This window comes from Dipodomys ordii, unplaced genomic scaffold (assembly GCF_000151885.1).
Source record: "Dipodomys ordii isolate 6190 unplaced genomic scaffold, Dord_2.0 Scaffold15, whole genome shotgun sequence".
Classification (NCBI taxonomy): domain Eukaryota; kingdom Metazoa; phylum Chordata; class Mammalia; order Rodentia; family Heteromyidae; genus Dipodomys; species Dipodomys ordii.
Genome location: NW_012267231.1, coordinates 15941970 through 15963012, shown reverse-complemented (window position 1 = coordinate 15963012; position 21043 = coordinate 15941970). Strand labels below are relative to the sequence as shown.

The 21043-nt window shown below is 47.7% G+C and overlaps 2 protein-coding genes across 3 annotated transcripts; both read left to right on the top strand.

Moving 5' to 3' along the window:
* The first annotated feature begins 3442 nt into the window (after positions 1–3442).
* LOC105982358 (cytochrome c oxidase subunit 5A, mitochondrial) lies at positions 3443–12969 on the top strand. The gene is made up of 5 exons (XM_013011933.1): positions 3443–3470; positions 5022–5138; positions 8428–8549; positions 10702–10825; positions 12803–12969. Exons 1-4 carry the CDS (start codon positions 3443–3445, stop codon positions 10813–10815), a joined length of 381 nt encoding a protein of 126 aa, XP_012867387.1. The 3' UTR covers positions 10816–10825; positions 12803–12969.
* A 3204-nt stretch (positions 12970–16173) lies between these two features.
* Fam219b (family with sequence similarity 219, member B) lies at positions 16174–20782 on the top strand. Of its 2 annotated transcripts, none has more exons than XM_013011971.1 (5): positions 16174–16330; positions 16592–16679; positions 17675–17752; positions 18138–18183; positions 19340–20782. In XM_013011971.1, the coding sequence occupies exons 1-5, from the start codon at positions 16174–16176 to the stop codon at positions 19496–19498; spliced, it is 528 nt and encodes a 175-aa protein (XP_012867425.1). In that variant the 3' UTR covers positions 19499–20782. The 2 variants fall into 2 exon arrangements, with proteins under 2 accessions (XP_012867425.1, XP_012867424.1); XM_013011970.1 differs by having other exon boundaries at positions 18005–18183; positions 19340–19492.
* The last annotated feature ends 261 nt before the right edge of the window (positions 20783–21043 follow it).

Genomic DNA, 21043 nt, shown 5'->3' with positions numbered 1-21043 from the left:
GCTGCTGCTCTGCCACTTGAGCTTGCAGCTTCCTTCTTCCCCCGCCTCCTCTTTTTCTGGTCTTAGACTTTAACTCAGTCCGGGCGCTGTCCCTCTGTTTTTTCCTCGCCTCAAGGGTAGTGCTTTACCAGCTTTACCACTTGGGCCACACCTCCACTTTCGTCTTTTCCGGGGTTAATTGGAGATTAGAGTCTCCGAACTTGTCCTGCCCATGCTGCCTTGGAACCACGATCTCAGATCTCAACCTCCTCTGTAGCTAGGATTACAGTCTTGAGCCACAGGCACCTACCTACCTAGCACCTTGCTTTTTAGTTAACAGTAGTTGCCCTTGAGTGCTAGTCCATGATTATGGTGTAAAATATGAAACGTAGGTTTTAAGGCCTACATTTAGGCCCATTGAAACATTTAACTCACACATTGAAAAACTGACATTATCTGTTTGACTCTTTGAACCTAAAGGATACTTTTCACCTCATTCAGTTTGGGCTTAAGTGTCCTAGAACAATAGGGCTGGAGTAAGCTTAGACACCATAGACATTCTTGTTTTAGAAGAAAATGAGGCCCACCTTGAGAACTAGCTCTTCAATTAACAGTGGAAATGTTTTCTGTTTCTTAGCTTTGGTTGTTAGCCTTGACTCACTCTGCTGTTCGGATTTTATGGAGTCATTTTTTTTTCCTTATTGCAAAAGTAGCAAATACTTTCTTAAACTTTTTTTCAGATGACATTTTGGATTTTTTTTTTTTTTGTCAGTCATGGGCCTTGAACTCTGGGCCTGAGCGCTGTCCCTCAGCTCTTTAGCTCAAGGCTAGCACTCTACCACTTGAGCCACAGCTCCACTTCTGGCTTTTTTTTCTTTTTGCTTATGTGGTGCTGAGGAATTGAACCCAGGAGCTCATGCATGCAAGGCAAGCACTCTACCACTGAGCCACCTTCCCAAGCCCCTCTTCTACATTTTTAAAGCAGGTTTGGGAAATGGCAGAAATTTTTGGCAAACCATACACTAAGTAAATTATTTCCTTGTTGATTTATCTCTCAGGTATTCTGTTCACCCTCCCAAGCCATTAAACTAATGGCTTTATTTTAGATGTTTGTCCTATGTAATTTGCACTAGGAGGCAGTGTTGGTCATAAGCAATGTCAGCTGCTTTTTATATGTGTGATTCTTGGCATGTTACTTTACCTTAAGTCTCAGCTGCCTTTTGTGTAAAGTCAAAGTAATTTGGGGTAGTTGTGAAGCTAAATGAGATAGTGTAACTCTTATCTTGTCTAGCAGAAGTACTTAATATAACTGTGCCTTGGTAAAGGATGAAATTGAGTCTGATTAGTGCCTCCTAAGGGTTAGGGGATTTTGTGGCCAGAACATAACAAAGCCTACTTGCACATAGCTTCAAGGCTACATAACATTCCATCCTCTGTGTAGCGTGGTGTCTAAACTGCATGTATTTGCTGTATTACTATGCATTTCAGTTTTGGATTTTTCAATGCTATGGATGGAATTTAGGGCCCTATAGGCAAGCACTGTACCACTGAACCATGTCCCTAGCCCATTCATTTTTGGATAACACTAGTGGAGATTTGTGCCTCATAAGGACCAGTATGAGACTAGAGGTTTTACTCTATTGAAAGTCAGAGAAGAGAGCCAGTATGGTGCTACGCATCTGTAATACCAGCTATTTCGAGGCGAGGTGGAGGCAGCCAAGATAGGGAAAGTAAGCCGTGACCCTATCTCAAAAACAGAGAGTAGAGAACCAAAGACTGGACGTGTGTCTCTAGTATGAGTGCTTTGTTTTCTTGGAGGTCCTGGGTTTGGTTCTCAGCACCAGAAAAGCTAGGCATGGTAGCCTGCATATATATCATCTCAGCACTAGGGAGGCTGTTACTTAGACCCTGTCTCAAACAACAAACATGAAAATGAATTTTCTTTCTTTTTTTTTTTTTTGTCCAGGAGCTTGAACTCGGCCTGGGGTCTGCGCACTGTCCCTGAGCTTTTTCTCTCAAGAGTGGCACTCATCATCTTGAGCCACAGGCTCCACTTTCAGTTTTCTGGTGGTTAATTAGAAGAGTCTCATGGACTTTGAACAGAGGTCCTCAAATCTCAGCCTCATGAGTAGTTAGGATTATAGGTGTGAGCCACTTGGCATTCAGCATGAATTTCTTTTTCCTTTTCTTTTTTTTTTCCTCTCTGTTGTGGGGCTTGAACTCAGGGGTTGGGTGCTGTCCCGGAGACTCTTCGTGCTCAAGGGTAGTGCTCTACCATTGAGCCAGCCTTTTCTGTTCTCTTTTTATGTGGTACTGAGGAATCGAACCCAGAGTTTCATGCATGCTTAGACAAGCACCCTACCAGTAAGCCACATTCCCAGCCCAAATTTCATTTCTTGAATGAGGATAAGGTCAAGTGAATGTATCTAGAGGATTTAGAGAGGAGTCTAAAGTAACAATAAAAAAGTTAAGTCTCCAGTTTGAAACATAATGATATAATAGTTTCCCAGTTACATGCCGAGTTGATAGGTTATTCAAACTAATGGTTAAGTTCTCCAGTCAGGCCTTTAGAACCTCTGAAGTCCAGGCCGGCAGCCTCACCTGGGAGTGGGTAGGGCTTCTCTCCCTCTGAGCAACACAGCCAGCTTATCAACCTCTTTTTCTCCTCTGGTATCTTCAGGTTGTATCACAGCAAAGGAATTCACCATAATTTGCCTTTTGAGTGTGTAACTACTAGGTGGTGGTGGAGATGCCTCTATCATTTCCTCTAAAAAACAATGATGAGGGCATGAATTTGTATAAAGTACACAGTACACATGTGGAATTATCTATCCCTTATAGTGTTAATGTATACTAATAAAAACTTTAAGCATATGGGAGAAAAGTATTAAGAGTACATCTGCTGTAGCACTGCAGTTAAGGACTTTTTTTGTGTCTTTGCCAGTCCTGGGGTTTGAACTAAAGGCCTTGTCAGTGTCTCTGAGCTTCTTTTGCTCAAGGCTAGTGCTCTACCACTTGAGCAACAATTCTACTTTTGGCTTTTTTTTGTAATTTAGTGGAGATAAGAGTCTCATGGAAGCCCGGCGCCGGTGGCTCACGCCTGTCATCCTAGCTACTCCGGAGGCTGAGATCTGAGGATCGCGGTTCAAAGCCAGCCCGGGCAGGAAAAGTCTGTGAGACTCTTATTTCCAATAAACCACTCAGAAAACTGGAAGTGGCACTGTGGCTCAAGTGGTAGAGCACTAGCCTTGAGCTGAAGAGCTGAGAGACAGCGCCCAGGCCCAGAGTTCAGGTCCCACAACCGACAAAAAAAAAAAAGAGTCTCATGGACTTGTTTGCCCTGGCTGGCTTCAAAGTGATCCTTAGATCTCAGCCTCCTGAGTAGCTAGGCTTATAGGTGTATCACTGTTGCCTGGTTTAGGAATATAACTTTATTCATGGAAGAGATGTATGTGTATTCCCAATGCATGAAATCCCATATGGGCCCAGCAGTGAGCAAACTGAGTAGAAGAGGGTAAACTTACTAGGGCTAGGGTAAAGATTGGAGATGAGGCTTTTTTTTTGGTCGGTTCTGGGGCTTGAACTCTGGGCCTGCGGACTAACCTTGAGCCACAGTGCCACTTCCGGTTTTCTGGTGATTCATTGGAGATAAAGAGTCTCATGTACTTTCCTGCCTGGACTGGCTTTGAACCATGATCCTCAGATCTTAGCCTCCTGAGTAGCTAGGATTACAGGCGTGGAGCCAACAGCCTGGCAACAGATTATCAGTGGAGTAGAGGGTTATGACAACCTATGTTTTCTGATATATCAATGTATAGACTGTAAGCTCATTAAATGTCTACATAGTCTCAATTATTTGGGTATATTGAAGTGGAAACATGCCTCCCTCCTCCCTTTTTAAAATTTTGGCTAGTCCTGGGGCTTGAACTCAGGGCCTGAGCATTATTCCTGAGCTTCTTTTGCTCAAGGCTAGCTCTCTACCACTTGAGCCACAGTGCTACTTACAGCTTTTTCTGAGTGGTTTGGGGATGAGAGCTTCACCGACTTTCCTGCCTAAGATGGTTTCCAACCTTGATTCTCAGATCTCAGCCTCCTGAGCAGATTACAGGTGTGAGCCTTCAGCATGTTTATGCACATGCACACATTTTACTTCATTCTTGGCCTCTGTTGTGAAGATAAGTTATATCTGTGGGAAAATTGAGGCAGATATTTTGCTAGAAGCTCAAACAACAATTTAGGTGAGAATTGCAATCTAATAGTGACATCCATCTCCTGAATTGGCTCCTCTTCTCTGCTTTTCCTCTATTCTTCCTCCTGCCCACTCTTACATTAGAGATACAAAAGATCCTCTTAGCATTTAGGTTTCTGTGTGTCCTTAGAACTATAGTATTTATTGAGAGGTTTTTGGTAAGGTGTGTGTGTGTGTGTGTGTGTGTGTGTGTGTGTGTGTGTGTGTGTGTGTGTGTGTGTGTGTGTGTGTGTAGAGGTTTTTGGTAAGGTAGGGGTGTGTGTGTGTGTGTGTAAGGTAGGGGTGTGTGTGTGTGCCAGGCACTCTTGGCTCATGCCTGTAATCCTTGGCTCATGCCTGTAATCCTAACTACTCTGGAGGCTAAGATCTGGGAATCTCAGTTTGAAGCCAGGCCAGGCAGAGAAGTCCCTGTGAGACGCATCTCCAATTAACCACTCAAAAACCAAAAGTGGGACTGTTTCACATTGGTAGCCTTGAGTAAAAGGGCCCTGAGTTCAAGCCCCACAACTGACAAAAAAAAAAGAGCTGCTGTAATCCCAGTCAGTACTCAACTGGTTACGGCTGGAGGATTGTACATTTGGGGCCAGCTTGTGCTACACAAACCTTGTGTCGAAAAAATAACTAAATACACTAGGCAATATATGTCAAGGACTGGCTTTATTACTTTTCTTCTCGTTACTGAGGTTTGAAGCCAGCCTTGGGCTTCTTCATAGGTGTTCTTACCCCTTGAGCCACTCCACGAGCCCCCAAGGACTATTTCATGCATTGAAATCATTATTCACTTTCCTTGTAGCTATCCAGTCAGCTCGCTGCTATTCCCATGGGTCACATGAGACAGATGAGGAGTTCGATGCTCGCTGGGTGACATACTTCAACAAGCCAGACATAGATGCCTGGGAACTGCGTAAAGGTAAGTGGAACATGGGCACATTGTCTGTTTTGGTATGTAAGAATGAACTGAATTCACTACTTGGTTGAAAGCAGTTATTTTGAAAACATACATAGCGTAAACGAGTTTCTAAAGTGTTTCCATAAAGTAGAATTTTTAAGCCTGGAATTTTTTTTTAAATTTTTTTTGTTGGTCATGGAGCCTGAACTCTGGGCCTGGGTGCTGTCCCTGAGCTCTTCAGCTCAAGGCTAGCGCTCTACCACTTGAGCCACAGTGCCACTTCCAGCTTTTTCTAGTTATGTGGTGCTGAGGAATCCAGGGCTTTATGTATGTAAGGCAAGCGCTCTACCACTGATCCACCTTCCCAACCCCAAGCCTGGGTTTTTTTTTTTTTTTTTTGGTTGTGGGGCTTGAACTCGGTCTGAGTTCTGTCCCTCGAGCTCTTCAGCTCAAGGCTAGCGCTCTACCACTTGAGCCACAGCGCCACTTCTGGTTTTCTGGTGGTTTATTGGAGATAAGAGTTTCACAGACTTTCCTGCCCGGGCTGGCTTTGAACAGGGATCCTTAGATCTCAGCCTCCTGGGTAGCTAGGATTATAGGCATGAGCCACCAGCACCCAGCTAGGCCTGGGGTTTTAAACCAGGATTTTTAAATTACTTAACATTTTGAGCCAGACAGTTCTTTGTCATTGGAGGAGGAGGGTGTCCTTTGCACTGTAGAGTACATAAGCAGTATCCTCAGCCACTAGATACACACATAAATGCACACATACACATGCACACACAAAAACTGTAGTTGTAGAAATAGTTGCTCAGTGTTTCTTGGGTGACAAAATCTTAATTGAAAACCATTGCAGGGGGGAGGCTGGGAAGGGATGTGAAGGGTAAACAAAGGAGGAGGCGGCAATGCTTGATAAGAAATGTACTCATTGACTTGCCCATGTAATTGTAACTCCTCTGTACAGTATGTTCACAATAAAATAAAAATAAATTCCAATAAAAAAAAAAGAGAAAAAGTCAGAAGGTGATTCAATCTAAAAAAAAAACAAAACCATTGCAATAGAAATAGGGCTAGCTGAGTAAAGAGAGGGGAGAGTTTTATTCCTTTCACAGACTTTATACAAGCTGCCATTTGATTCTCTTCCAGTCTGGGTAATGGGCTGAGGGGTTTAATTTGTTTTTTGTTTTTTGTTTTTTTTGGTCGGTTGTGGGGCTTGAACTCTGGGCCTGAGTGCTGTCCCTCAGCTCTTCAGCTCAAGGCGAGGGCTCTACCACTTGAGCTACAGCGCCACTTCCGGTTTTCTGGTGGTTTATTGGAGATAAGAGTCTCACAGTCTTTCCTGCCCGGGCTGGCTTTGAGCCTTGATCCTCAGATCTCAGCCTCCTGAGTAGCTAGGATTACAGGCGTGAGCCACCAGCGCCTGGCTTGAGGGTTTTAATTTTTATTTTTAATCATGAGTTGCTTTGTTCTGGACTTGAATATTTCTTTTAACATGAACAAGTGGCATTAATTATTATTTCAAACCAGAAATTCCATATCTGGTTGTATGGCTTACACATGACTATGTTCACTTGTATCCTTTGTTTAAATATCTTACAATAATGACAGCAATAAACCTAAGTGCTTTAAGGCTTCTCTGCTGGAATGTAATGACTTCATTGTGCTGTAGCCAGGGAACTTGTTAATGAATAATCTTTAGAAGAACTAATGAAATAACAGCAATTTTGCATTCCCATTAAGAGAGTCTAGTGGATATGTCATTTTGTGCAGACACGAAAGTAATCATGCCCAGTCATTTTATGGTTGAATGTTTATGAGTCTACCCACTAGCATTTCTCTATAATGTCTTCTTAATACACTCATTTGGGCTTCATTAGCTCTCTCTCCTTAAGCATGTCTCTGCTTTCAATTGCTTTCCCAGGGGATCTATTTTAAAGCATTCAAAATATGTACATGTTAAGAGTTGAAGAGGTAAATTGCTTTTCTTTTCTTTTCTTTTTTTTGTCAGTCATGGGGCTTGAACTCTGGGCCTGGGCGCTGTCCCTGCGCTCTTCAGCTCAAGGCAAGTGCTCTGCCTCTTGAGCCACAGCGCCACTTCGGATTTTCTAGTGGTTTATTGGAGATCAGAGTCTCATGGACTTTTTCTGCCCGGGCTGGCTTTGAACCTCGATCCTCAGATCTCAGCCTCCTGAGTAGCTAGGATGACAGGCGTGGGCCACAGGCGCTCAGCTTATTTTCTTATTTGAAAAGATATTATTATGAAAATAGAACTTTAATTGGTCTGGGAAGGTGGCTTAGTGGTAGAGTGCTTGCCTCACATGCATGAGGCCCTGGCTTTGATTCCTCAGCACCACATAAGCAGAAAAAGCAGGAAGTAGTGCTGTGTCTCAAGTGGTAGAGTGCTAGCCTTGAGCTGAAAAGCTGAGGGACAGCGCCCAGGCCCAGAGTTCAGACCCCATGACCAACTGAAAAACAAAATAAAATAGAACTTTAGTTGATGAAGAGTTTTTCCTTTAGCCTGTGAGCTATTTATTTATTTTTGAACCAGAAAATTCAATCGTCAATTTTATTATTAGCTGGGTTTTTTTTGTTTGCTTTTTGGTTCCAATCTTAAGGCTTAAACTCAGGGCCTATCCCTGAGCTTTTGTACTCAAGGCTAGTGCTCTACCATTTGAGCCACAGCTTCACTTTCAGCCTTTTGGTTAGTTGGAGATAAGTCTCAGTCTTTCCTGCGTGGGCTGGCTTTGGACTGCAACTCTCAGATCTCAGCCTCCTGAGTAGCTGGGATTATAGGTATCAGCCACCAGTACCCAGCTTACTATTATTTTTTTAAATTGTGATTAAGTGATTACATAAATTTCACAAAATTCACAGTATTGTGAGATAGTGATATTTAAAGTTACAAACACATTCTAACCTTCCTGGGGCATGTTTTTTATCATGGTCTATAAAGTTTATGAATACTATGAGCTTTGATGATAGTTATTTCTTCCGTATTGGGTAATATGTACATTTCTATCCTTTTGCTTTGTGTCAGTTGTTCCCTCTTTCCTGCTCATTCCCTCCCTCCCTCCCATTGCTGCCATTGAGTTGCTTAGTTCATTTTGATCAATGACCAGTGCAGCTAAGGGGTCCTGCTGTTGTATGTTTTCCCCTGTGTGAGTTATTTATTATATAATTCAACTAATACACTGTGGAAGATCCCCTATGATCTTACCATCTAGAATGTGTTAACGCTAGTTTCTCATGGGTTTCATAGAAAATAGAGGCTCAAACAGATAAAGTTGCTTGTCTTCTTTTAAATTGACAGGGATGAACACACTTGTTGGCTATGATCTGGTTCCAGAACCCAAAATCATTGATGCTGCTTTGCGGGCATGCAGACGGTTAAATGATTTTGCTAGTGCTGTTCGCATCCTAGAGGTGGTTAAGGTCAGTGAAACAACAGTGAATGGAAAGGTTGTTCTAGAACTGGGAACCCTGTTGATAAGGTATCAGTGTATTGTATATTTGCATTTGTTAAAATAATCTAAAATTTGGGTTTGTTGTTGTTGTTCGGGGTGGTAGTCGTGGGGCTTGAATTCTGGGCCTTTGTGCTGTCCCTCAGCTCTTCAGCTCAAGGCAAGCGCTCTACTACTTGTGCCACAGCGCCACTTCCGGTTTTCTGGTAGTTAATTGGAAATAAGAGTCTCACAGCTTTTCCTGTCTGGGCTGGCTTTGAACCGCGCCCGGCCCTCATGACTTTTACCTCCAGCAAAAAGCTGGAAAAGGAGGCATAGCTCAAGTGGTAGAGGTTTGGTGTTCAAGCTCCAGTACTGACATTTAAAAAAATAAATGCACAAAGTTGGGCGCTGGTGGCTCACGCCTGTAATCCTAGCTACTCAGGAGGCTGAGGTCTGAGGATCGGTTCAAAGCCAGCCTGGGCAAGAAAGTCCTTGAAACTCTTATCTCCAATAAACCACCAGAAAACCGGAAGTGGTGCTGTAGCTCAAGCGGTAGAGCGCTACCCTTGAGCTGAAGAGCTGAGGGACAGCGCTCAGGCCCAGAGTTCAAGCCCCACGACCAACCAAAAAAAAAAAAAGAAAAAAATGTACAAGATATCTTTTTATTCAGTTGTTTACAATTCTATTTGAGAATTTATCTGAAGGAGATAACGGACATGAGCAAGCTTAACTGCAAAGTTTTTTTTTTTTTTTTTTTTTTTGCTTTTGGGGGAGGGGAGGTTCCATTTGTGGGCCTGAACTCTGGGCCTGGGCGCTGTCCCTCATCTCTTCAGCTCAAGGCTAGCGCTCTACCACTTGAGCCACAGCGCCACTTCTGGCTTTTCTTTTTCTGCTTATGTGGTGCTGAGGAATCGATCCCACGGCCTCATGCATGCAAGGCAAGCGCTCTGCCACTGAGCCCACCTTCCCAGCCCTGCAAAGGGTTTTTATCTTGTTGCTCTTTGTGATTTGAAATGAATGTTAGTGGTTTCAGAACAGGTTATATCCAACTCAATACTGTAGAAATGAGTGTTAAACTAAGTATTTGTCAGAAGTCTCCTGCTCTGGACACGCATGTTCTCTGTCTGTAACAGAGAAGTTCAAAGGGGAAGTGACATTCTTTATAATGGGTAAGATAATTAAACGGCTCTGTAGGCGATCAATCCATTCAGCACTGGTAGTTAATTCAGTTAGGGTCTCAAATTGGAAGCAAATTAAAAAACTTTCCCTGTGTTAATTTAATTTTTCTTGTTGCCTGCTAGGCATATTTAATTATCTTTACAAAATTCTGTCATCACCATCTTCTTTTCCAGTCATTCCAGACTTGTCATTTATTTTTTTATTTTTTTGTTGGTCATGGGGCCTGAACTCTGGACCTGGGTGCTGTCCCTGAGCTCTTCAGCTCAAGGCAAGTACTCTACCACTTGAGCTACAGCACCACTTCCAGCTTTTTCTGCTTATGTGGTGCTGAGAAATTGAGCCCAGGGCCTCATGCATATAAGACAAGCACTCTACCACTGAGCCACTTTCCCACCTGTCTTTTGTTATTTTTATTTATTTTTATTTTTTGTAGTATTGGAGGTTGAACTCAAGGCCTAGAGCATGCTAGGCAAGTGTTCTCACATATGGGCCATGAACCCCGACTCATTATTCTATTCGTTTTTTGGTTTGGGGTTTTTTTTTGGTCAGTTGTGGGGCTTGAATTCTGGGCCTGGGCACTGTCCCTTAACTCTTCAGCTCTAGGCGAGCACTCTACCATCTGAGCCACTGTGCCACTTCCGATTTTCTGGTGGTGAATTGGAGATAAGAGTCTCACTGCCTTTCCTTCCCTGAGCTGCCTTTGAACCATGATCCTCAGATCTCAGCCTCCTGAGTTGCTAGGATTATAGGCGTGAGCCACTGGTGCCCAGATATTTATATGAGTTTTTGAGACAGGGTCTCATTAACTTCATGGCTCAAATTATCTTTAAAACTACGAGCACAGAACCTGTGTTGAGTTTGCTACCAGCTTCTATATATGATTAAAAGCTTTTTCAAATTCCTTTTGTTAACAGAGACAGCTTTTCAAGAAAGCTAACTGTGACCATTCTCTTTGCCAACAGGACAAAGCAGGACCTCATAAGGAAATCTACCCCTACGTTATCCAGGAACTTAGACCAACTTTAGATGAACTGGGAATCTCCACGCCTGAAGAACTGGGCCTTGACAAGGTGTAAACCTCCACAGGTAAGGAGCATGCCACTTCCTGCAAGAGGAGATTGGAGGTTGATGCTCAGCACCCACAGAGGCTGGTCTGGCCAGAGGTGGTGGCCCAGTGACAAGTGAGATGATGGTTTCTAGCTGTTAGCATTTGTACCTCTTTCCATGATGTAAAGATGCCGTGAGGATGCCATAACTGAAAAGTGCCCATGTGAACTCCTTCAGGCATAAAGCAGCATAGATGACAGCACAGTGTGTTCATGTGTATCCGCACTTGCATTTCCAAATGAGGTCATTTTGCCATAGTTCATTTGTGGGTTGATTGTTTTTTCCCCAAGAAAACAGTACTCTACATAGTTACATTAGAAGCCTCTGTGTGCCCTTATTTGTAGTAGAGTTTGTGTGATATCACTGTGTGTTTTATTAGAACTAAATAATAGGTCCATACCCATCATTCAGTGATAAAGCTTTGTGGTTAACTTGTTCTCTATGGAAAGACAGACCAATACAACCACAGGATTGTCTAAATACTAGATAGGGTACAGAGCAATTCTTTCTCAATAAACCACCAGATGGCAGTGGCTTACGCCTGTAATCCTAGCTACTCAGGAGGCTGATCTGAGGACCACTGTTCAAAGCCAGCCCAGGCAGGAGATTTATCTCCAGTAAACCACTAGAAAACCGGAAGTGGTGCTGTGGCTCAAGTGCTTGCCTTGAGCTGAAATGCTGAGGGACCATGCCCAGGCCCAGAGTTCAAGCCCCACAACTGACAAAAAAACAAAAACTAGGCTAGGTGCTACTGGCTCACATCCATAATTCTAGCTGTTCAGAAAAGCTAAGGTTGCTGGGAATATGGCTCAGTGGTAGAGAGTGCTTGCCTAGCATTCATGAATCCCTGGGTTTGATTCCTTAGTACCACATAAACAGGAAAGGTCAAAAGTGGCACTGTGGCTCAAGTGGTAGAGTGCTAACCTTGAACAAAAGAAGCTCAGGGGCAGTGCCCAGGTCCTGAGTTCAAGTCCCCGGACTGCAAAAAAAAAAAAAAGAAAGAAAGAAAAAAAGCTGAGATCTGAAAAATATTGTTCAAAGTCAGCCTGGGCAGAGAAATCTGAGAGATTATCTCCAGTATATGAGGCCCGAGTTCTATTCCTTCCATCAGAAATAATGCAAATAAAACAACTTTAAAAGCTTTTATTTTTATATTTTTTTAATTTTTTTTTTTAGTTTTGTCAGTTGTGGGGCTTGAATTCAGTGCTTGGATGTTGTCCCTCAGCTCTTTTTTTTTTTTTTTTTTTGCTCTATCACTTGAGCCACAGTGCCACCTCCAGCCTTTTCCATGAGTAATAGGAGATGAGTATCACAGACTTCCTGCCCAGGCTGGGTTTGAACCACAGTCCTCAAATCAAATCCTCCTGAGTAGCTAGGATTGTAGGTGTGAGCCACCAGTGCCCAGCTAATTTTTTTAAATTTTTGGTGCTGCACCTCAGGCTCTCTTGCTCTCACTTGGCTTTTTTCCTCACGGCTGGTGGCCTGTTACATGAGCCACAGCTCCACTTTTGGCTTTTTGCTTGTTAATTGGAGCTAAGAGTCTCCTGACTTTAGTGCCATGGCTGGCTTTGAACGACAATCCTCAGATTTCAGCCTCAATCCTGAATAGCTAGGATTACAGGTGTGTACCACTGGTTCCTGGCTTACTTTTTTAAACACTTTTTACCAAACACCTTTTTTTGTGTGTGCTGGTCATGAGCTTGGCCACTGTCCCTGAGCTTTTTCACTGAAAGCTAGTACTGTACCACTTAGAGACACAGCTCCATTTCTGGTGATTAACTGGTTATCAGCGTCTCGTGGACATTACTGCTGGGGCTGGCTTTGAACCATGATCCTCAGATCTCAACCTCCTGAGTAGCTAGGATTACAGGTGAGCCACTGGCACCTGGCTTATTTCTTAAATAGGATTGCTACCTGTTATTAATCCTTTCTTTAATGATTCTTTGTGTTTTACAGATGGGCTTCCCACAGACTTATTGGAACTGCTACTTGATTGTCAACAGTCACCTGGAAATGCTGATGATGACATATTACCTTATTTGAACAATTTTTCCTTTATTGAGTATCAAACCATGTAATGGTAACTTGGACTTTAATAAAAGGAAAATGAGTTTGAACTGAAACAAGCTGTCGGCTGTCTGCATTGAGAAGTAGAAGATGCAGTGTGCTGGGGCATTGCTTTCGGTTTCGTTGTCTTCCTATAACACACTGGCTGCAACGCTGGAGAGCTTCGGACGTGAAGGCTGCTGCCCCAGCATAGTTAGTGCTTGCCTGATAAACTAGCTGAAGGCTAAAATGTCACTTCAGCGATCCTATTGCTTTAAGTGGTAGGGCCATCAAGCACCTATGTTAGGAACAGATTATATAATTCCCAAAGCAGGCAAAATAAGTTTCAAAGTGGTCACTAAGAAATGGTTCCAGTAGTAGAGCACCTGGTCAGTAAACGGGAAGTCGTGCATTTAAGTCCCAGTCAGTACTGGAGAGAAAAATGATGCTCTTTTGCGTTGGGATGTGGCTCAAGTGGTAGAGCACAGGTCTAACAAGCATAAGGTCTTGAATTTAATATTATTCTCCCTCTCATCCCCCCTCCCCCCCCCAAAAAAAAACAGACAAGTGGTTACTGAACTAGTCTGGAGACTGCTCAATGTGGTAAGCAGCGCCTGTCATACCTGTGTTGTGTTCCTTCCCTGCCTGCTTTTTTTTTTTTTTTTCCCCCTTGGCCATTCCTGGGGCTTGAACTTGGGGCCTAGAGCCGGGCGCTGGTGGCTCACGCCTGTAATTCTAGCTACTCAGGAGGCTGAGATTTGAGGATCGCGGTTCAAAGCCAGCCCGGACAGGAAAGACCGTGAGACTCCTATCTCCAATAAACCACCAGAAAACCGGAAGTGGCGCTGTAGCTCAAGTGGTAGAGCGCTCGCCTTGAGCTGAAGAGCTGAGGGACAGCGCCCAGGCCCAGAGTTCAAGCCCCACGACCGACAAAAAAAAAAAAACTTGGGGCCTAGGCACTGTCCCTGAGCTTCTTTTGCTCAAGGCTAGCACTCTACCACTTGAGCCACAGCGCCACTTCTGGCCTTTTCTGTGTATGTGGTACTAAGGAATTGAACCCAGGGCTTCATGCATGCTTGGCAAGCACTCTACCACTAAGCCATATTCCCAGTCCTGCTCTTTTTTTTTTTGGAGGGAGGGTGGGGGGTCTGGTTGTGGGGCCTGGGCTCTGTCCCTCAGCTCTAGCACTCTACCACTTGAGCCACAGCACCACTTCTGGCTTTTTTTTTCCTGCTTATGTGGTGCTGAGGAATCGAACCCAGGGCCTCATGCATGCAAGGCAAGAGCTCTACCACTGAGCCACCTTCCCAGCCCTAGCCCTGCTTTTTTATTATGTGCCTGCCATTACTTGGGCTTGAACTCAGGATTTAGGCACTATCCCCTAGCTTTTTCTCTTAAGCTTAGTGCTCTGTCACTGGAGCCACAGCTCTGCTTCTGGTTTTCTGGTGGTTAATTGGAGATAAGAGTCTCAAGGACTTATCCTGCTTAGGCTGGCTTCAAACCATGACCCTCAGATCTCAGCCTCCCAAGCTAGGATTACAGGCATGCACCACCAGTATCCAACTTTTCTTTTCCTTTTTTACGGTTGTCAGGCTTGAATTCAAGGCCTTGCTTGTGTCCCTCAGCTCTTTTGCTCCAAGCTAGAGCTCTACCACTTTGTGCCCCAGCTCCATTTCCAGTTGTCATGTGGTTCATTGTAGATGAATGTCATGGATTTTCCTATCTGGACTGGTTTTGAATCAAGATCCTCAGATGTCAGCCTCCTGAGTAGGAAGAATTACATGCGTAAGCGTGCTGGCTAAGTCTGAGACTCCTACCTTCAGCAATTAACCAGCAAAGAGCTTAAGCAGAGCTGTAGCTCACGTAGAGTTCAGGCCATAAGTGAAAAGGCCAATTGAGAGGCCAAGCTAAAAGAAATGTATGCTATTGGGGTTGGGAATGTGGCTTAGTGGTGCAGTGCTTGCCTAGCATGCATGAAGCCCTGGGTTTGATTCCTCAGTTACCAAATAAACAGAAAAAGCCAGAAGTGGTGCTGTGGCTCAAGTGGTAACGTGCTATCCTTGAGCAAAAAGAAGCTCAGGGACAGTGTCCAGGCCCTGAGTTCAAACCCCAGGACTAGCAAAAAAAGGAAAGAAAATGTCATTTTTGTCTTCATTTTTAGTTAACTTAGACCCATAAAACTTTGAAGACAGAAGGATTTACAGAATAGTTTAAATAAATTAATAAATTGTAATCTGGTGATAATTATGCTGAACTTTCTTGGCCCATTTAGACATCACAACTACTCAGCTCAGATGAACCTCCTCTCTCAGCCTCCAAGCTAGGAAAGGCAGCAAAATCAGGGGAAAAACAAAACTACACGGGGACCTGAGTGCAAATTTCGTTTATCCCTTAACTGATGAATTTGATTTTGACCAAGTTTTAGGTCTCATTTCACAGGTCACACAGATTAAACAATCATAAAATTGATGTTTCTGAAGGTTCGAAACAGTGCAGTGCTGAGATCCACCGAAATAATGAAGTTTCATATTACTGATTTTTCAAAAGCTTCCCTCCTATCTGCTTAGGACCTACTTGTAATCAGCACTTTTACTTGGTTGGCTCTAGGGGCTTGGAGCTGCAGTGTTGACCTACCCTTCGGAGGCCAATTTATTAGCCTCGGAACTAGTCTCCTGAGATTCAGCAGTTCCAGCAACCATCTGGAGCTTATTTCCAGCCAGCCACAAACGAGCAGAAACATCCCTGAGGGGCTGGGGAAGTCAAGAGCCTCCACACGGCCCCTGCCCTGCCACACACACACTCAAGGGTGCGCCTCGCCCCAGTTCATTTGAATCTGGGGAACAGGTGCTGACGGGCCCCGCCTTTCCCCGGCGGTGCTGGGCCCGGCCCCGCCAGCCTAGCGCCCTGGCCCCCGCGCAGCCCTCCCCGCTCCAACGTTCCACTTTAAGAAACTGGGGCTTGGCTGAGGGTCAGCCTTAGCCACGCCTCAGGCGAACCCGGGGCCTCCCCGTCCGCGCCCCGAGCGTGGCGGCTGAGCTGGGAGCTCCAGCCAGCTCCGCCCACCGTGTTTCCCAGGGTGCAGTTAAAACCACTGAAAGGGGCGTGGCGGGGTGGGGCGGGGCGGAACCTTTGTGCCGACCCCCCCCAGCCGGCGGGCCGGAAGGCGCGGACAGGCACGGCGGCCCGCGTCTGCGCCTGCGCACCGCCTGCACGCTGAGGGGAAGCCGGCGGCGGCGGCGGCGCGGTCGTCGCGAGGCGGGGCTGCGGGGCGGGGCCTGGCCATGGCGACCGCGGAGCTCTGCGGGCACGCCGTGCGGGGTTCCACCCCGGGGCCGCGGCCCGGAGGGGCCCCGCGGCCGGCGGAGCGCGCCCCCGGGGCCGTGGAGAAGCGGGGGCCCTACATGGTGACGCGCGCGCCGTCCCTTCAGGCCAAGCTGCGTGAGTGGGGCCGGAGGGGCCGGGTGCGGGGAGGACGGACGGACGGGAGGGCCGGAGGGGCCGGGTGCGGGGAGGACGGACGGACGGGAGGGCCCGGGCCGGGTGTGGGGAGGACGGACGGACGGGAGGGCCGGGGCCGGGCCGGGGCCGAGGCCGGGCCGGGGCCGAGGCGGGTCCCCGCAGGGCAGATCTCCCTTCCCGCCCGCGCCCGGGGACGCCCGCGCGGGGCAGGCCGGCTGACCCGCGCGCTTTGGCTTGCAGAGAAGCACCGGGACCTGGCCAAAGCCGCTCTGCGGAGGAAAGGCATGCTGGGGGCCTTGCCGAGCCGCCCCGACTCTTCAGGGAAAAGGTCTCCGCGGGCGCCGCCTCCTCGCCGGCGGCTTCCCCAGGCGGGCCCGGGTCTGCACCTGGGGGGAGGCCGAGCTAGTGATGCCCGGCCGGCGACCCGGCCGAACACGGGAGGAGGGACCACCTCCTTCCTCCCGCTAAGGCCTTGACAGTGTGGAGCGAAGGGCATGAGAACAGGGATTTGTGTCAGCCGATAGGATCCGCCTCAGGATCTCGGGGTTGGGGTGGAGGGGTCTGCGGGGACGGCCATGCTGGGTGGTGGTGGTGGTTGTTTTTAAATCTTTTGTGGCTTTTGTTTTTGTGTGTCTGTACTGGGGCTTGAACTCGGGGCCTGTGCAGTGTTCCTTAGAGTTTCCGTTCAAGGCTGGAGGGTCTACCACTTGAACCAGACCCCCACGTCCGGCTTTTTGCTGATTAATTGCAGATAAGAGTCTCATCGACTTTTCTGCCCAAGTTGGTAGATCCTCTGATTTCTGCCTTCAGAGTAGCTGGGATTACAGGCATGAGCCACCCACCCCTGGCTCTGTGCTTTTTTTTTTTTTTTTTTGTCAGTCATGGAGCTTGAACTCTGGGCTTGAGCGTTGTCCCTGAACTTTTCAGCTCAAAGCAAGCACTCTACCCTTGGAGCCACAGCACCACTTCCGGATTTCTGGTGGTTTATTGGAGATGAATCTCAAGGACTTTTCTGCCCGAGCTGGCTTTGAACTATGATCCTTAGATCTCAGCCTCCTGAGTAGTTAGGATTAAGGGCATGAGCCACTGCTCCCAACATTGTTGTTGTTGTTTTTTAATCCTCCATTTAAATAAGGGAGCAGGGTGGTTGCTTTCCTTGGTTTATGAAAGGGGGAGAGGTGTGGAGGTATTTGGAGCTACAGTCATGAGAGCCGAGCAACCAAGTAGAAGGCAAGTACAGAGGATGGCAGCTCTCTCTTGACAAGGGTGAGACCTCTGGCTTTCTCTGAAAACTTCCTGGTGTCTCATTCCCTCTCCCCTCAGGTCAGTGAAGTTTAACAAGGGCTACACTCCTCTTAGCCAGAGTCCAGATGAGAACCTGGTGTCCCTCGACTCTGACAGGTGAGTGCTCCTTCTGCAAGTACCCCTTGGGGGAGTGGCTGGGAAACACCGCAACGCTTAGTGCCTCTGCTTGTTTCCTGACTCCTACAAGCCCTCCGTGTGCATTACAGGGCTGTTCTTTCCCTGGCATGGCTGGGTTATTAGAGTCATTGGTGATTGGGAGATTGTCCTGACCTCTAGTATCTGCGCTGTTAGTGTAGTGATCCTAGTCCTGCTGGAGCCAGTTGAGGGAGCCGTTTGTACTCCCCGCAGGTGCTGGGCTTGCATCCTGTGGTGTGTGGTCTTTGCTTCACAAGTCCTGCAGACCCTGCTGCATGCTCTGCTCTCTGTCAGCCACTGTGCCTGCCCAGCAGGCCTCCTGCAACTGACCATGTTCCTCTTCCAGCGACGGGGAGCTGGGATCCAGATCCTCCGGCTACTCCTCTGCAGAGGCAAGTCCAGAGCGTCTGCGCAGGGCCAGGCTGCAGGCTGCACCTCCACCACTGGCGGTGGTGTTTGGTGTCTGTTGTATGCAGGGCACTTTATCGGACTTCTGGGCTGCTCTCCGACTTTCCATTCTACCCTCTTCCTCTAGCAGAGGTATAGGTATCTTAGGAAAATCCAGGGCTGTAAATGTTTTAGCTAGATAAATGCTGGTGGCACACATCTGTAATCCTGTTCAGAGGGCTGAAATCAGGATTATGGTTCCATGTCAGCCTGGGCAAAACAGTTCATAGGACCCCTACTCAATAGAAGAAGCTGGGTGTGGTGGTGCACTCCGCACAAGAAGCATAAACAGAAGGATTACCGGGCACTGGTAGCTCAAGCCTGTAATCATAGCTACTGAGGCGGCTGAGAGCTGGGGAGTCTGGTTAGAAGCCAGCCAGAACAATCTGAGAGACTTTCTTCTCCAGCTATCCACCAAAAGGCCGGAAATAGAGCTGTGGCTCAATTGGTAGAGCGCCAGCCTTGAGTGAAAAAGGTAAGGGTCATTGCATAGGTTCTGAGTTCAAGGCCCTAGGACCAGCACACACAAAACCTAGGAAAAAGGAAAGTTAGCCCAGAAAACTTTCCCCAGCTTTGCATATTTCATCTACTCAGTTGAATGGTGAAAGCCTGTTGACTGCCCCACTTCACGGAGCCCCAGAGTTCTGCCGGTGGGAGGGTGGTGGGCCTGAGGGTGGCTGATCTGACAAGTGCAGACAAGACTACCCCCTCCCACCCACACCCATCCTCCTGGACCACTCCCTCCATCCCGCCCTGCTGTCACACCTGTATTCAGCCTTGCTTCCCAGTGGGGAGGGGCCACGGAATGACTTAGAAACAGTCAAAAATTTGACGTTTGTATCCAATGTCTCAGGACTTCTCATGAGATCAGCTCCCCCAGGGGTGGAGTCCAATAAGCCTGGACAGTACTGGCCAAGCCTGAAGGCTGCCCATCCACCCTGCTGCACCATGACACAGATGTTGCCTGCTCCTCTAGTCACGGGATTGGGTCTCGGGGGCAGGATGTGGCCAGGAAGCCCTGGTGTGGAAGCCCCGCCTGCCTTTTGCACTGTGCTCTCCTCTTTGCTTCTTTGCTCATAGTTCCCTGTCTCCACCTCTTAGCAGGTGAACCAGGATGTGAGCCGGCAGCTGCTAGAAGATGGCTACCACCTGGATGAGATCCCAGACAATGAGGCCCTTGACCTCATCCCTCCCAAGCCCATGGCGTCCTCATGCTCCTGCTCCTGCTGTCTTGGGGACTCGTCCTGCACCCTTCAGTAGGCACAGCCTCCCAGCACGGGCCCTGCTGTCAGCCCGCAACTGCTGGAGGCACCGACCTCTGGTCCAGTCGGGGACTTGCAGGCTGCTGCCCCCCCACCCCACCCCATGATTCAGGAGTTAGGTGGAATTGTGCGGTTCGTTGGAGTCAGGGCGCTGTCTGTGATGGCAGCTGTCGGAGGTGGCTCAGAACCTGCAGACATCTTGACTGGAGCTTGATAGTAGGGTGTTTAAGGGAAGGGGAAGAGCTGCCCCCAGCCTGCGCCAGGCAGCAGCGTATCAGGGTAGAAAGCAGCACTCCAGCTTGCCGCTGGAGCCTAATGACTCTGGGTCCACGCGTGCTCCTCGTTCTCGCTCTCAGGTGGACTAGCACCTTCACTTGTAGGGACGCGCAGTGCTAGGGCAGGAAGTCTTGAAGCTGGTCTGGTGTGCAGCTGGGCTGTGACCTGGGGTGTGTTCTGCTGGTCTAGCCATCTGGGTGGGGCTTGTGACTGGCCAGCCCTTCCCGGGTAGGGTAAAATGTCTCATACTTGTGTATTTATTTGTATTTCTTTGCCTGGGATGTTTCTTCAAAGGTTAAAGTTACTGCTGCTGTGCTCATAGCTACCAGCAGGGGGCAGCGCAAGGCCAGTCAGTGCCTTCCTAAGTTGGCCTTGTCCAACTTGAGTAGCAGTGGGTGAGAGGGTGTGACTGTGGCTTTGGCCACGGGACAGGGAGGAAAGCCCTGAGAACTCCCAGGCCCTGCCTGAGGTCAGTCTGCCAGCTCAGAAGCATGGGCAAGGGCCATCCTGGGGCCTTTCCCTCTGCCCAGCTCCCTCTGCCTCAGAAGCTGGAAGTGTGCCTCTGCCAGAGCACTTGCTTGGCATGCGGAAGTGCTGTGCTCAGGCCCTGTGTGCAGAGCCAGGCCTGAAGGGGACAGCTGGGGTGGGCACTCGGTGGGAAGCCACATTTCCGTGAGGGACCTGGGCTACTGGAGAAAGTGGCAGGAGAACCCGAAAACCACATCCTCTTTGTGGCCATTGCTGTAATGCACAGAGAAACATGGCCATCTGGGGGGAGGGCCTCAGAGCCAGTGACCCATGGGGGAGGCTGCAGGACCAAGCAAGGTGGAGATGGCTGGGTGTTTACCACAGACCCAAATACAACCCATAAAGGGTGCCAAGAGCCAACCTGCCTTAATTCTGAGATGGGCTATGGAGAAGGTGATGGTGGAGCGCCCACCTGGGTCTGGATGCTTTCCAGAGGTCTTGCACTTGGCCTTTGTAAAATAAATGCAATCATTCCAGCTGTGCTGTGTCTGTTGAAACAGGTTTAAGAAAGGCCTGGGTGTCCTGAGGTGAGGACAGCGGAGCGTGCTCTGTGTCTGTGGCCAGGCCTCCCCGGTGTCCCTCTCCCTCTGCGCTTCCCCCTGGGCCTTTTTTCCTTTTCTAGTTGTGGGATCTGAACTCAGAGCCTTGGCACTGTCCTTAAGCTTTTTTTTTTTTTTTGGGGGGGTCGGTCGTGCGGTTTGAACTCTGGGCCTGGGCACTATCCCTGCGCTCTTCAGCT

What these genes read in the sequence shown, in the direction of transcription:
- LOC105982358 (XM_013011933.1), top strand. Translation starts at nt 3,443, where the DNA reads ATGCATGAAATCCCATATGGGCCCAGCA. An exon ending in TGCCTGGGAACTGCGTAAAG is followed by an intron (nt 5,139 to 8,427) that starts GTAAGTGGAACA and finishes TTAAATTGACAG; the next exon opens with GGATGAACACACTTGTTGGC. An exon ending in GCATCCTAGAGGTGGTTAAG is followed by an intron (nt 8,550 to 10,701) that starts GTCAGTGAAACA and finishes CTTTGCCAACAG; the next exon opens with GACAAAGCAGGACCTCATAA.
- Fam219b (XM_013011970.1), top strand. Translation starts at nt 16,174, where the DNA reads ATGGCGACCGCGGAGCTCTGCGGGCACGCCGTGCGGGGTTCCACCCCG. An exon ending in CCCGACTCTTCAGGGAAAAG is followed by an intron (nt 16,680 to 17,674) that starts GTCTCCGCGGGC and finishes CTCTCCCCTCAG; the next exon opens with GTCAGTGAAGTTTAACAAGG. An exon ending in CCGGCTACTCCTCTGCAGAG is followed by an intron (nt 18,184 to 19,339) that starts GCAAGTCCAGAG and finishes TCCACCTCTTAG; the next exon opens with CAGGTGAACCAGGATGTGAG.